At 34.2% G+C, this 14,414-nt stretch overlaps 1 protein-coding gene across 1 annotated transcript; it reads right to left on the bottom strand.

The window, feature by feature from the left end:
- Nucleotides 1-6,493: 6,493 nt before the first annotated feature.
- On the bottom strand, nucleotides 6,494-8,650 carry LOC124366440 (death-associated protein kinase related-like). The gene is made up of 2 exons (XM_046822998.1): nucleotides 8,394-8,650; nucleotides 6,494-7,081 (listed from the first exon to the last, which is right to left on the bottom strand). Exons 1-2 carry the CDS (start codon nucleotides 8,633-8,635, stop codon nucleotides 6,826-6,828), a joined length of 498 nt encoding a protein of 165 aa, XP_046678954.1. The 5' UTR covers nucleotides 8,636-8,650; the 3' UTR covers nucleotides 6,494-6,825.
- Between the last annotated feature and the right edge of the window lie 5,764 nt (nucleotides 8,651-14,414).

Genomic DNA, 14,414 nt, shown 5'->3' with positions numbered 1-14,414 from the left:
CACAAGCAGCATGGTTACTGGTTTAAAGCAGGAATACCATGGGCCCTAGATGGTACCTGATCTATGCTCACTAGATTTTTTATGTGGGGCTACCTAAAATTGGTGGTATACAGTTTAAAGCCAGAATCTATTGAACAATTAAGAGAGCGAATAGAGTCTGAATGCAGAAGAGTTAGAAGTGAAACATTTGTAAATGTCAGGAACATGTTTGTGCAAAGACTGTTTTACTGCATCGAGGTTCACGGAGAGCAATTTGAACTCTTAATGTGAGGTATGGAAGTGATTTTTTAATTTAATTAATATTTACTAAATATATTCAGTATTCAGTAGTCATAACTGATTTGGTACAAAGTTAACTTTTTAATATTTTTATTTTCATTTTAATAATTTTTTAAATGTGAAGGTATAACAAAATAACTGAGTTAAAAAAGTATCTTCTTCAAGAAGGTTCCCTCTGAGGTTAAACAATTGTTCTTGGTTTGTAACTTTTTACTTCATATTCTGAAAGATTGCCGCAAGATTTCAAGTAATATCTGCTAAGTTAAGGGGGTGCAAATTACTTTTCAACATCATACGTTCGGGGATGCCATTTCTTGTATAGTGGTCCAATTTCAATTCTATAAGTGTATTTTTATTAACTAACCATGACCTTAAAATTATATGTTACAAGACTATAAGTGCTATTTGAAAATTTTGAGTTACCCCCCACCCCCTTTCCCCTGAGGGAAAAAAAACTTTAAACTATCATTATTAGTGTAGCCCATTGTTGCTAGTAAGAGTGCCGAAAACACATTCCACATATCTAAAATAACAAAAAAGTTTTATTTATTTAAAATAACAAGTACCGGTAACTTATTTTTCAATCATCCAGTATGATAAAATAATGCCTTAAGCTTAAAGATTGTTTCAGTTACGTAAAAATGAAAAATTGATAAACAGTTGGGAGTTATTTTCAACATTAGTTTATTGGTTTTGCAACATTTTTCAGTGAACTGTATCACCTTATCTAATAACAAAATTATTATTTTGTAGGAAACACTCTTAACCCATAACAGCCTATTGTAGCCATATGGACACGGTTGTACATGCAGAACTTACACAGAGCATGAACATGGGCTCTAGACTAATGTCTAGGCTGTAACGGGTAAAGCACATTTAAAACTTGAAGTTTAAATCGTGACTGTACGAGTACTTGTATGGAAATGAAACCCAAGAACTATTACTTCGCAATGGCAAGATTTATGTACGATTTGATTAGACAGAACTATGACAAGTTTATTGAGCAATAACGTGAGCGCAACCAGGAACTGTTCTCATGGACAGATGGAGCGTTAAAGTCATATTGACTATTGACCTATTTAACCCTTTGGCTGCCATGCTATTTATGTATTTTATGTTTCACTGCTGCCTGGAAGTTTGAGTGACATGTATCTGAAGACTGCTAAGTCAAATTAGCATATACCTGGTGGTACATCGTTAAAAAATAATCATAACTTTATTTAAAAATTTTACAGCACAAATATAGTTCTAATTACTGTTAGGACGGAGGGGGGGGGGGGAGAAAATTTGTTTTATGTTTCATTGTATCAGTCAGTGTTAAAAAAAAAACTATTAAAAAACCAAATCACTGTTTAAAATAGTTATCTAATTGTAAACAAAGTAGTGGCATTAAACTCTCATGTTGACGCCATTATTGAAAGAAAAGTAAACTAATAAAAAATACTTTTAAAGTAACTGAGAGCCAGTCAGTAAACAAAAATACAGGGTGATTTGGGTAGTGTTACCGGCACTTTCTGAGCTTATTCTACTATAAAAAAATAATGGAAAAAGTTTGTATAAACATAAGTCCAGAAGTGCTTTGTTACTGAGTAACGGCCAACAAAAGATTTCACCCACGATTTAATACCCGAGGTTAAAAGATCATTTGCTGGGAGTTTGGGAAGAGGGATTTAGAGACGAATGCAGTTTTTTCTAATGGTTTCTGACATGATAAATTGAAAATTTTGTTCTGTAACTGTATGTCTCGTATTGTTTAAAATATACTATGTAAAACACTAAAAAGACCATTCGAAAAATGATTTTTTATGTTTAACGTACAATTAATTAGTTAAATAGGTAATAAAAACATAAATTTTTACAGAGAAACTTGTAGAAAGTTTAATACTGAAGAAAATTATGTACAATAAGGCAATTATAATGAAATAATAAAAACATAAATTTTTACAGAGAAACTTGTAGAAAGTTTAATACTGAAGAAAATTATGTACAATAAGGCAATTACAATGAAATAATAGTATTTAAAATTTTACTACCAACACTCATTTTGTAGAAAAACAAATTAATGAAATTGAATGACAGATAATTATTTGTACGCTTAATAATGTTTGAAGTAAAATTTACACTTCACACTACCCGAATCATCCTGTATATTTTACCTACGGCACTAATGAAGTATACTTTTCCAATGACATTATTTTAACTGCACATAATGTAGCTATGGAGGGAAGGATTGATTCAATACTAACGTTGGGTTCAGCTCCAAATCACCTTCCACTTAATGCAGCGTCTGAAACCTGACTCAGCCACTGACTCAGGTTGTCTGTTCCAAATCCTATAAGTTTGTGCTCAGTTTTTTGTTTTTTTTTTTGTTCTTTTAGGACAAGACGCTTAAAAATTGTACTTAGTCCTGTAAAGACCTTTGCGCTGCTTCCGGAGTGACAGGATATTCAGGATGGGTAAGGTTGGGGGTAGGGGCCGCCTCCTATTGAGATCCATGAGGAAGAATTAGGGCACTAATCTCAAAGTCATGTTCCCCCGGAAGAAGGGGAGGTCAGCTCTGCCCAGCCTCTCCAGTCAAAGCAGGCAGGGGGTGGCATACCCTTGTTGAGGCTAGCAAGAACCTCTGAGGTTAGGGAACAAACCTCACCAACTGCAACAGTTATCTCTCACAGTAGACTAGACCTATCGAATTGCCCTTGAACCCCAGAATCTCGACATTTGCGGATAGTGATGTGCCGCTCCTGGACATCCATACGGTTGCCCAGATTTAAGTGACACATCGGTTTTTGCTGTGCCCAGTGGTGGGTTCAATTTGAGGGTATAAACACCAGAAGTGATCCCTGCTGGGTTTTGTGCTCAGCTGGGTTATTGAACAATAACCCCATCCAGTTAAAGTACAAAGCAGGTTATAGGTACTGTAAAACCTGCTCAGCCCAACATCGCGTGCTGTGATAACTGACACTGAATTACCTGCTAGAAGATAGAAGATTGTCCTCCCAGCTTGCAGAACACTTATGGATGGGCATGCCTGGTCCCTATGTTAGTTCAGAGAGTTACTATCACGCCCTGTACATCACCTCGCCAGGTCACACTTAACCCGTTTCTGCCCAAATTATTTTTTTTGTCAGATTTTTTGGTTGGCCTTTGGTTATTTGCTTTATTATCAGTTTATTTACTATAGTTTTAGTATGAAATATGTAAAAATTTAATAATAACAATAAATTATAGCATGTCGACATATGTCGACAGTGGGCATGAACGGGTGCAGTTAGAGAATTAGAGGCTTAATGTAGACATTTGTCCGACAGTGGGAATGAAAGGGGTGGTTTTAAAAATAAGTTAAAAAATGAAATAATGATGCTTTTATTGTTTCCATTACAGTATTTATGAATAGATTACATATCAGAAAGGATTGTATAAGAGATTACTTCCTCAGGAAGTATGGAAAGCCTCCGCACAAAGCACATGGCATCCAACTTGACAAGTCTTGCACCGTTTCCTTGTTGCTTTGGAACACAGTGCGCAGCGAATTTGCTTTTGAACTGTTTCTAAATGATGATCTTTTCCACTGAATCGGATTTCAGGCAACACCCTACTGGATACTGTCTGGCTTGGCCGTCCTGCAGAGGATCGATGGCTTGTGCATGTTCGCATGTACGTACGGACAATGTAGCGGGTGAATCCAAGAAGATCTAATTTTTCTTCAGCTCCTTTTGGCGTCATTCTGTATAAAATCCAAGCATTATTCATACTCACATTCAGCATGTATGCAACCATTGGCCAATACCACTTTTTGTTGCGAATATGAATACGGTAGGTAGATACATTTTTCATCTAGCCTATCCACCCCACCCATATTCATATTGTACCAATTGACACAGTTTGGCTGTGGCACAACGATGTGTTTTTTATTGCTAGAGGACCAACGCTTTGCTTTCCCCTCAGGATGAACGCCTGTTGCTGTCGACGCTATAGTAAAAACACTGTTGTCCATGTATCTTACAAGTGTTATGTTGGTGTCTGTGTCAGTTATTTGATGGAAAGTACCTCTTGGTTCTTTCTTGAGATCTTGAGGTTTACGAAGAGGGGCATCCTCAACTCTGTCTACCCTTATGGTCCCTGTACCATGATATCCCCTGTTTTTTAACGCTTCAAGCAGTTTTAAAAGATGTAAAGAAGTTGTCGAAAAACAAACTATATTTTCTGTCCTGTGGGAGTTCAGATATAAGATCAATGACAACTGAGCCTCCCAACACCGAGCTCAGGAATAGTTGCTCCAGTCCGCTTTGCCCTGATACGGTTTCCCGCTTGAATAGCGTAGCCTAACCTTGTAGCTAATATCCAAACTTTATATCCGAATCGGATAGGCTTCCCATGGATATGTTGTTTCAACCCGTGCCTTCCAAAATAAGGTACCATGGATTCATCAATGGATAAGTAAATGTCACCTGGGAAGTAACGAAGCCATCGCTCGTTCAGCATGCAAATAACAGAGCAAACTTTGGCAAACTTGTCATCTTTGTCTAATTTATCATTTTCACAGAAGTGAATGTTTTTCAAGATATCCTGAAAACGATTACATGAAATTGCACGTGAAACTGCTTCATGATGTGTGTCCTCTGCCGTTTCCCAGTACATTCTGTAACGAGCCATAGTGTTGTATCCTGATAGAAAAAAGAATGGCGAAAAACAGACGTATTTCATTTTTTGATGTAGAAAAGTTTATGTTTCCTTTTTCTAGGGAATATTGATTAGTGCAATAAACAATGTACTCTACGACCTCGTCATCAAAGAACATTTCAAACAGTTCTACAGGAGAATAATCATTTGACAAGAAATTCGCACGAGTAAACTCTATAGAGCTTACATCTGCAATGTCTTTTTTCTTCCCATGTACGTTTTGACTTATTTCCTTTCACCTTCTTTTTTGTTCTAAACATCTTTTATTTGTTTTCTTTTTTTAGTTCTGCTCTCTAACGTATTTTTACTAACTTTTCCTTGGGTTTCTTCTTCAAAAACAACATCTACGCTTACTACACTGTCATCTTCGTCCACAGGTTCCTCAAATTTCTTATCTTCTACTTGTTCCACTTCTTCTTGGTCACTTTTTTCTTCAGGTATTCCACCAATTCTTATTGTAACTAACCCATCTTCAGTTAATTTTCTTCCTATCAGCTCACCACCAGCTCTGAGTTGGTTGCCAGATAAATGATTTATGTTGCCACTATCATCGTCATCGGAATCACAGTCACTGAGGCTGGATTATCTGGTGGCTCAATAAAAAATGTTGGATCTATAATATTTTCACTCTCTTCCAATATATTAGCGATGTCAGCTACCGTCAACCTAAAAAAAACAATTTGTTGTAATGGACATCGACCCCTACCGCTGGTGCCCACTGTCGACATTTGTCGACATCAATATTTATGATTGTAAAATCGATACCCTAAAACAATATTTTACACGTTCAACACAGTAATACGTCATACACATATCTTATATCACTATAAATAGCGTACGGTAAATAATATATTATTATTTACAAGGTTGTAATACACTTACCTGTCTATCAGTGACATAGTGAGGCTGAGAGTCAATCAGTAGAGTTGTTGACACAAAAGCACCAAACTAGCCACTGCCCGCGGCGCATCAACTGCTAGTTCAGAGATACCAACATAACAGCGGGATATTATCGTAAGAGTCCTAGACAATCAAAATTTCCCACAAAAAAATATTAAGTTGCGTGTCGACAAATGTCGACAGTGGGGAAGAAACGGTTAATGGCCCTTGCTGCTTTTCCATTCTGTGTGTTAGGCACTAAGTGTGGCCCACTGTATTACACAATTATAAAATTCAACCCTTATTCAGGTGTGTCTGGAAAGTACTGCAATTTTTCTCCAAATAAAGAAACAAATTAATATTTCACTATTTTTAGCACATGCTGACATTTAGAGTTGTTCTTTTACGCTAGTGCCAATGTATAGGAAACCCAATCCAAATTAGGCAAACCATAAATTAAATTACACATTATTTGGTACGCTTATGAAAAAATAATAAATAACGGATAAAAAAAGTTAACTTGAGGCATTACCTCACTCTAGTATAGTAATGGTGATCATCACATGACTGGTAATGACTGATCTTCAGGAGATTAATAAGTGACATTAGTGCAAAGGATCTAATGAACATAGTATTGTTCAAGTAAAACACATTGTACATAAACCAATATAAAGCTTTATTTCATAATACAGAAACCTTGCACGAAGGCAGCACATCATATGTACTGTACACCCTAACGTCAATCTTACTTAAAAATCATATCTACACTTTTATTTACACAGCAGTAATGATAGACTAGTGGGAATACCGTAGGAAATCATACAAGAAACACAATATACAATACACAAACGGTGATCCAGCATATCCGTAATATAAAGATCCATTCACATAAACGTACAATACAATCCACAAAGTAACAGAATAAGTTAGAAAACAGATTTCAGAGAAAGGTAACAAAAGTGATTGCACAAAAGTTCCCCGCAGTTATCAGCAGATAATGCCACGATCGTGTAGTATCTCGACGACGGAGGACTTCTTGTGCGTGTGGTTGTCGTTGTGGCAGCACTGGGCACCACACTGTGCGCAGGACAGGCAGGCATAGGAGCGGCGTGCGGGGGACTCGCGTGAGAACGGCGTGTCAGCCTGGTTGTCACCTGAGGTTGCCAGCAACAGAGACTTGCAGATCGGAGAGTCTCCGGTGATCCAAGGGTGGTCCAAACACTCCTGAGCCGTCAACCTGTCACTGAACATACAGCCGATGTCACGAACATTCCATGGTACTTAGTGTATCATGCTTTAACCCATTGAGGGAGCAATTAACCTAGCCTGTCTAGGACTAGAATCTTGAATTGATTTTGGCAAAAATGCATTTTTCTACCAAAGTATTAATAGAAGTATACAGATAAATTAGTCAATTTTTCAGGACATTTTAGTCTATTTAGTTGCTCTACGATAGTGTTTGTTGCTTCTCCAAATAATTTTTTTTTATTTTTTAGTAAGAAAAACAAAAATCAAAAGCAACTCACAATATTTTATTACTTTATTTTGTTTATCTGTTTCAATAATTTTTTTTATTCAAAAACACCACAGTGTTTTTACATGGAAAACCAGTTTTATTGGATTACTTAATTATAAATTACAATAACAAAACAATCGAAAATCAACGACATTTTTTAACTATTTTATAATTTTATGATGAGGTTCTGAATTAGTTGTCTGGGAGATGAGATAAAACTGTTTGTTACATTCAATTGTTTTTATTATAATGATAATTGAGTATCTTTGATCTCTCAATATCACTGTCCAAGTATCTGTCTATTTCGGAAGTACGCAAATTGTCTTTTTCCATGAGGTAGCAGATCAGCAACCTCATTCAACAACTAAAAACTAAACATTGAGAACACAATAGATATAATGTAAGCAGAACATTGAAGTACCGAAAATTTAGCATATGGCAAAATGTAAACAATAACAAAACAAGCATTAGTTGTGGTTCCAGTGGGCAAAAACGAATCGAAATGGAATAATTGCTTATAAGGATGCACAAGGGCACAAAACTGTGATCTAGTGGAAAAACAAACAAATAGGTGATCGTTAGCGCCTAAAAAGAGCACGAGTGTTGTTGGGGAAAGATTATTCAGTCCCGCTCGGCCGCAACGAGTGACACTCGGGCAAATTTCTCAATGGGTTAAGTTTAGTTATAATAGCATCAGAGATCAATAATAGAAGTTGATTGGTAATCGTATGTTGAAATTTAAGGCCGAGAGCAGCACGACTATAGTTCACTCTAGCAGTCTCTCTAGCGGACATACTTTGCAACCAAGCTGTGGAGTGAAAATGGGATGGGAAGAGTATGGTGGAGTACTTTTTTTTTATTCAATGTTTATTGAAGAATTAAATTAGGCTATTGACGTTTATACAAATTTGATTAATGTATATATATTTTTCAGATGGCTTTGTGATATATATAATCAAAAAGTCATCTGAATAATGTTTCATCACCTCAAGTTAACACAACACATTGAAACCTTAAGCCCACACATCAGTTCACCAACCTGGGCTTGACGCGCAGTGTTGCCTGGATGAAGTGTCTAGCACACGGACTGACGTGTCCAAACAGCTCCTCCGGGAAGGAGAGATCGCACTGTGTGATGTTACAGAAGGTCTCCTGCTTGGTGTCTCCGGCGAACGGGGAGTAGCCGCTGAGCAGCACGTACGCCAGGACACCCACCGACCACACGTCAGACTGCAGCGAGATCGGGTCATAGTTGAGGATCTCAGGGGCTGCGTCAAACATAAGGATGTTACATCAAACAAGAATTTCGTTATCTCTCTCCTACCAATAGAGATGTAAAGAACAACTGAAAATCATTAATTGAGAACTCCTATTTAATGGCATTGATTGTTAAAAGGTTTTGATGGAAAAAGTCAACAACAACGTATCAAGAACTAAGTTCTTTACACATATTGTCACATGTTTATGTATGTTAGTCCCCTTTCCCATAAGTGTCTTAAAAATTAATGGATCCCTTTTAAAAAAGTTTGGAAATTTTGAAGAACAGAAATATGTCATATTATAGGAACTGTCACTTTGAATCTCATAATTCCCTCAGATAAAATCAATTTCTTTTCAAATGTTTTTCATACCTCTCTCTTACCAAAAACAGATGTAAAGAGCAACTAAAAATCTTTAATTGAGAACACCTATTTAATGGCACTTATTGCTTAAAGGTTTTGATGGAACAAGGTCAACAACAACATATCAAGATCTACGTTCTTTATAGAAAGTGTTTCACATGTTTATGTATGTTAGTCCCCTCTTCTATAAGTGTCTCAAAAATTGATGGCACCCCTTTAAAAATGTTTGAAAATTTTGAAGAACGCATAAATATGTCATATTCGTTAATAAATGTGACTCCTTTTTGAGAGGAACTGTCACTTTAAATCTCATAATTTCCTTCAGATAAAACCAATTTCTTGAGAGCAGCTGAAATTTTTAATTCGTTCAACTGTTGAGAGAGATTATACTTACTTCAATACCAATATTTGTAACTAACCTAGCAACACAAAATACTAACTGGGTTTAAATTTTAGGATTTATAAACATTGATCCCATCTTACATTTTACAATGTAACAATCTGTGATGTTCTTCTTAAACATCCATTGTTACTATACTGAATTACAGTGCTTCTTCATTTAAAATCTTATTTACTGTTCCATAAAATTCAGTTATTAAAAATAATAATTAGTGAGTGGTCAAACACAGAAAGCTTGATGAAGTATGACACTTAAAAGTGAAAAAATAAAACCTCTCAACAAATGGTGTAGTGGGGAACACAACAAACAGTAATCAAGATTATGGAAAAAAAGGTCACTCCTAAAAACAATTAAACCATAGCAGCCTGCACCAAAATAGTTTTATGACATTTGAGGTTATGTTGCCATATTGCTGTTTTCCTGATGTTGAAATGGATCGTAATTCTTTATACACATAAAACTGGCATCAGTGTTGGGCACAGAATATATAGAAGGATTAAAACACAACAGCCCATTCCATATTAAAAAAATGTGTAAAAAATAACAGCCCTTCCATGTTAAGAGTGAGCCATAAGTACAGTACAAGATGTGCTGTTGTATTACAATGGACAAACATAGACTGCAGTTTTATGAGAAAAACACTAATTACATGGAAAATTTGTTGTACTAAAATACCATTAACAATAACTGCAGAGAAAAATAATGCAGTATTTACGAAAAAATTCAAGTCATACTTTATTTATCTCTATATTCATTTGAGGAGTTTTATAATTCTGGGTTAAGCTGAGTTTTTTATACAACAGCAATATATCAATTTGTGTTTTTTGTGTTTATATATTTATTTGGTTTGTTTTGTGCATTTATTTAAATTACTGTTGCTAAATTTTTATTATTTTTATTTGTATTTAATTATATTTGAAATATATTATTATTGTTATTGTTATAGTTCCATAGTTTAAAAATGTTTCTTTTTAATTATTTATAATATTGTTAACTATTTCTATATTAAAAAAAAATTAATCTGTGTTATGGCTAAAGCTGCAATTATTGGGCTTTTTTGATTGGATTTACTATGGGATTAGAGTATTTTATCAAATTAAAACCTCTTAATTTATAATTATATTAGTTAAGTAATTTTTATGACGTTATTCAATGCATACAAAATTTATATTCAATGAATAGTTAAATAACTTTTATAACGTTATTCAATGCATACAAAATGTATATTCAATGAATAAAGACATTTTCAATTTAATTCAAAGCCATTATCGAACAATTTGGTGCAGGCTACTCAAGGAAAAGAATGATATTGCAGCAAATGCCACAAATAGAATTCAAAAAATTCAAATTCAAATTCAAATTAACTTTATTCATATTATTTGTACAATTACATTTGAATTTATACAAATAAGGAATGGCATCATCTTACATTTTTTATTTTATTATATCCTATGTGTCCATATATTCTCCAAAAGAATACAAAGCCTTATCTGTCAAAAATCTTTTAAAATGTTTTTTAAACAATAAATCATTTTCTATGTTAAATAAATTCCTAGGGACTTGGCTTATAAATTTAATACCTGCCGAGCTAGGTTTTTTATAATGAAATTCCAATGCATGTTTATGTACTGCCAATTGATTTCTATTTCTAGTAAAGTAGTTGTGATTTGACCCCAATCGGGGTAATTTGTCAAAATTTGATCTAACCATCATAACAGTTTCCAGTATATACATTCCGTAAATAGTTAAAATTCCTAATTTTGAAAAATACTCTTTCACAGATTCCCCATCCTTTAAGTTCATGATTATCCTAATTGCTTTTTTTTGAAGTTGAAGAATGCTTAACAGATTTGAATTACTAGTGGCCCCGTACAACACAACACCAAAGTTTATATGAGAATGTATGTGGGCATAATAAATGGTTTTCAAAATTTCAGTTGAGCAATATTTTGACATGGTTTTAAGAGCAAACAATCCGGAAGAAATCTTTTTTTGCAAAGCCAAAATATGTTCGTTCCAAGTTAAGTTCTCGTCTAGAAGTAATCCTAAAAATTTAGTGTTAGTTAATTGAGAAAGAAATTTGTATATTGTCTATTGTTATGTTTGGCCATAAGTTTTTTTCTATTTTGTTTTTTGTGCAGAAAGAGATCATATTTGTTTTATTAAAGTTTAGTAATAAATTTTTATACTGCAAAAATAATTATTAATTACACATGAGTTCCATTTTACCTGCAATTTCTATTTCATTCAAGCTTTTAACCAGCAACTATTAAATTAGAGTCATCTGCATATAGACACAGCTTGCTCTGATCTTTTGTTCAGAACATTTGGCAAACCCAACATATAAAGTAAGAAAAGAATTGGGCCCCAGAATGGAACCCTGTGGCACTCCATGCCTTGATATTTTTAAAGAAGATTTTGCATGAGTGATTTGATTTAATTTGGTTACAAATTGCAAGTCAACATACTGTGGTCTATTTGAAATATAAGAAGCAAACCAGTTTAATGTAACATCTTTAATACCAATATTTTTTTAAAATTTCTATTAATATTTCATGTGATACACTATCAAAGGCCTTGGTAAGATCCATAAAAATGCCAACCACATAATTCCCTCCATCAATATTGTCCACTATGGTTTCAATAAAATCCATCCCAGCAGTTATGACAGACTTACCAGCTCTGAAGCCATGCTGTTCTCTGTCAAATATATTATTGGTTTCAAGAAAATCAACTAGTCGTAAATACATCACACGTTCAAAGATTTTTGAAAAAGTAGACAAAATGGATAAAGGTCGATAATTATTAGGGTCAGTTTCACTTCCTTTTTTGAAAACGGTTATAATTTTAGAGATTTTCAGTTTTTCAGGAAAGATTCCAGACACAAAAGAGGAATTTATAACATGAGTCAGGGGCTTGATCAGGTACATTTTAGCTTGCTTGACAATTGGCATTGGAATTTCATCGTGGCCTGCTGAATATTTGTTAGGAAATGACATTATAATCTGATTTAATTCTTCCTCACTTACTGGTTGGGTGTGGAACTTTTTAGCATTAGAAGTTTTAAAGGTACCAGTGTTAACAGTGATGTGTGATGACAAGTTTTGGTAATATTTTCATTATCTACAATATCAATAAAATGATTGTTAAAAATTTCACAGATTTCCTCTGGTTCAGAATATTCATGGTTTTCATAAATCAATTTAATATGTTTATTAAAATTGTGATAATTTTTTGTTTCATTATTAATTATTTTTCCAAGTAGATTTACATACGTTTTTCAGAAATTTCTAATTTTATTTTCAATATATTCCCTTTTTTGAAGAGTTTAATTTTTTGCTGTAATTTTTTTTTCAAACTGTTTTTAAAAGCTTATTTAGTGTTCTATCTTTGGTTAATCTTGTAGTTTGACTTAAACTTATAATTTCTGCTTTTTCTTTTTCCAAATCATAATTTATCCATTTGTCTTTATTAAAATTTACCCTAGACTTGACCAGAGGAAAACTAACATCAAAATAGTACATCAAAATTTTATGAAAAACATTGTATTTAGTGTCTACTGTTGCATTGTAGACTTCCAACCAAGTTTCATTGCTCAACATATGTTTAAAGATCTCAATGTTTTCTCTTGTATATTTTCTACAAAACTGTGTTACGGTCTTAAAAGATGTCTTTTTATTACAACATACATTAACTTTCAAAAGTTGGGCATCATGATCAGAGAGCTCAGTAATAACACCTTCAACCATAAGTGACTTTTTCGGTAAATTTGTTATAATATTATCAATTGCACTTTCACAATCCAGGGTAACTCTAGTCGGAAAATTCACCAAGTACTGCATGTTATGTTGCCCTTAAAATATTACTTAAATCTATCATGACTTTTAGAACAATGCAATACATTTATGTTTATATCCCCAGCTAAAATTACATGCTCATAAGTTTTCAGTTAAAATAGTTAAAACAAGTATCAAGTTTATCCAAAAAGAGGCCATCATAAAATTAAAACCTGGAGTTCTATACAACCCCACTAATACAAAAGAAAAAATCAAAAGCTCGGCAGGAAACAATACAACATTCAAACTCTTTATCTATACATAAGTTATTAATTCTAGGAATTACAACTCTCTTAACTTGGTAAGAGTTGCTGCCCAAAATCATTAACTCCTCCACCACCACATGTTTGGCGACAATAGTTGGTTTTTATAACAGAATACGTTATTAACTTTAAGCAAATTTTATCTCATCAATTTTTTAGTTTATGTTCACTTCAACACTATTAGGGTCTGGTTTCAACTCTTCAAGAACTATTTCCAAAGATAATTTCCCGCGATAAAAAAGTGTTGTGGATATTTTGATGTAGAATTTTTATTGTAAGATTTGCATTTCTTGAAATCCCAAAATTTTTTTATATATTGTGGAGGAGCTATTTACAGTATGTTTTGATCTATTTGAAATATCTACTTTAATGGTGGAAAACTGATTTAGGCTTGCCTAAAAAAAAGGGAGTCATTGTGCTGTTGGTGTGGCGTATATAGTGTTGGTGTGGAGTATGTTGGTTGTGCTAGTGTTGTTTGTGGAGGACATATGAACAGTTGTTACAGGATGGACTTAGGAAAGAACTTTGAAATTCAGGAGACACCTTCCCACTCTCCCTCACACTCCCTTCACTTATCACAAAATCACCCATTTCACCTTTCACTGCTCTCACAGGACACTTGCTTCAGTTGGTTGCTTGGAAGTGAAGTTATTTCTTGGGTTGGAGTATGTGAGGAGAAAACAAGTTCGCTCTTGTAGGCCTGCGGCTGCGGAGTCGACCAACCTCTCCTATACTGGGGGGAAAGTGGAACTTGGGAGCTTATTTCCAGTTCATTACTCGCAGAGTTTCGGTTGAGGGCTGTGATGGAGTACCACGAAGACAAATCTATAGAACCCTGAATCTGCTCGAGAAATTTCATCATGTGACAGTCCTCTCCTGAGTTTTCTCTGAGATTTTTCATCATAAGAAACTATGGTTACTGTAGCTCCAGTAGCCAAT

This window comes from Homalodisca vitripennis, chromosome 7, assembly GCF_021130785.1.
Source record: "Homalodisca vitripennis isolate AUS2020 chromosome 7, UT_GWSS_2.1, whole genome shotgun sequence".
Taxonomy (NCBI): domain Eukaryota; kingdom Metazoa; phylum Arthropoda; class Insecta; order Hemiptera; family Cicadellidae; genus Homalodisca; species Homalodisca vitripennis.
This window is presented reverse-complemented; position numbering and strand designations above follow the sequence as displayed.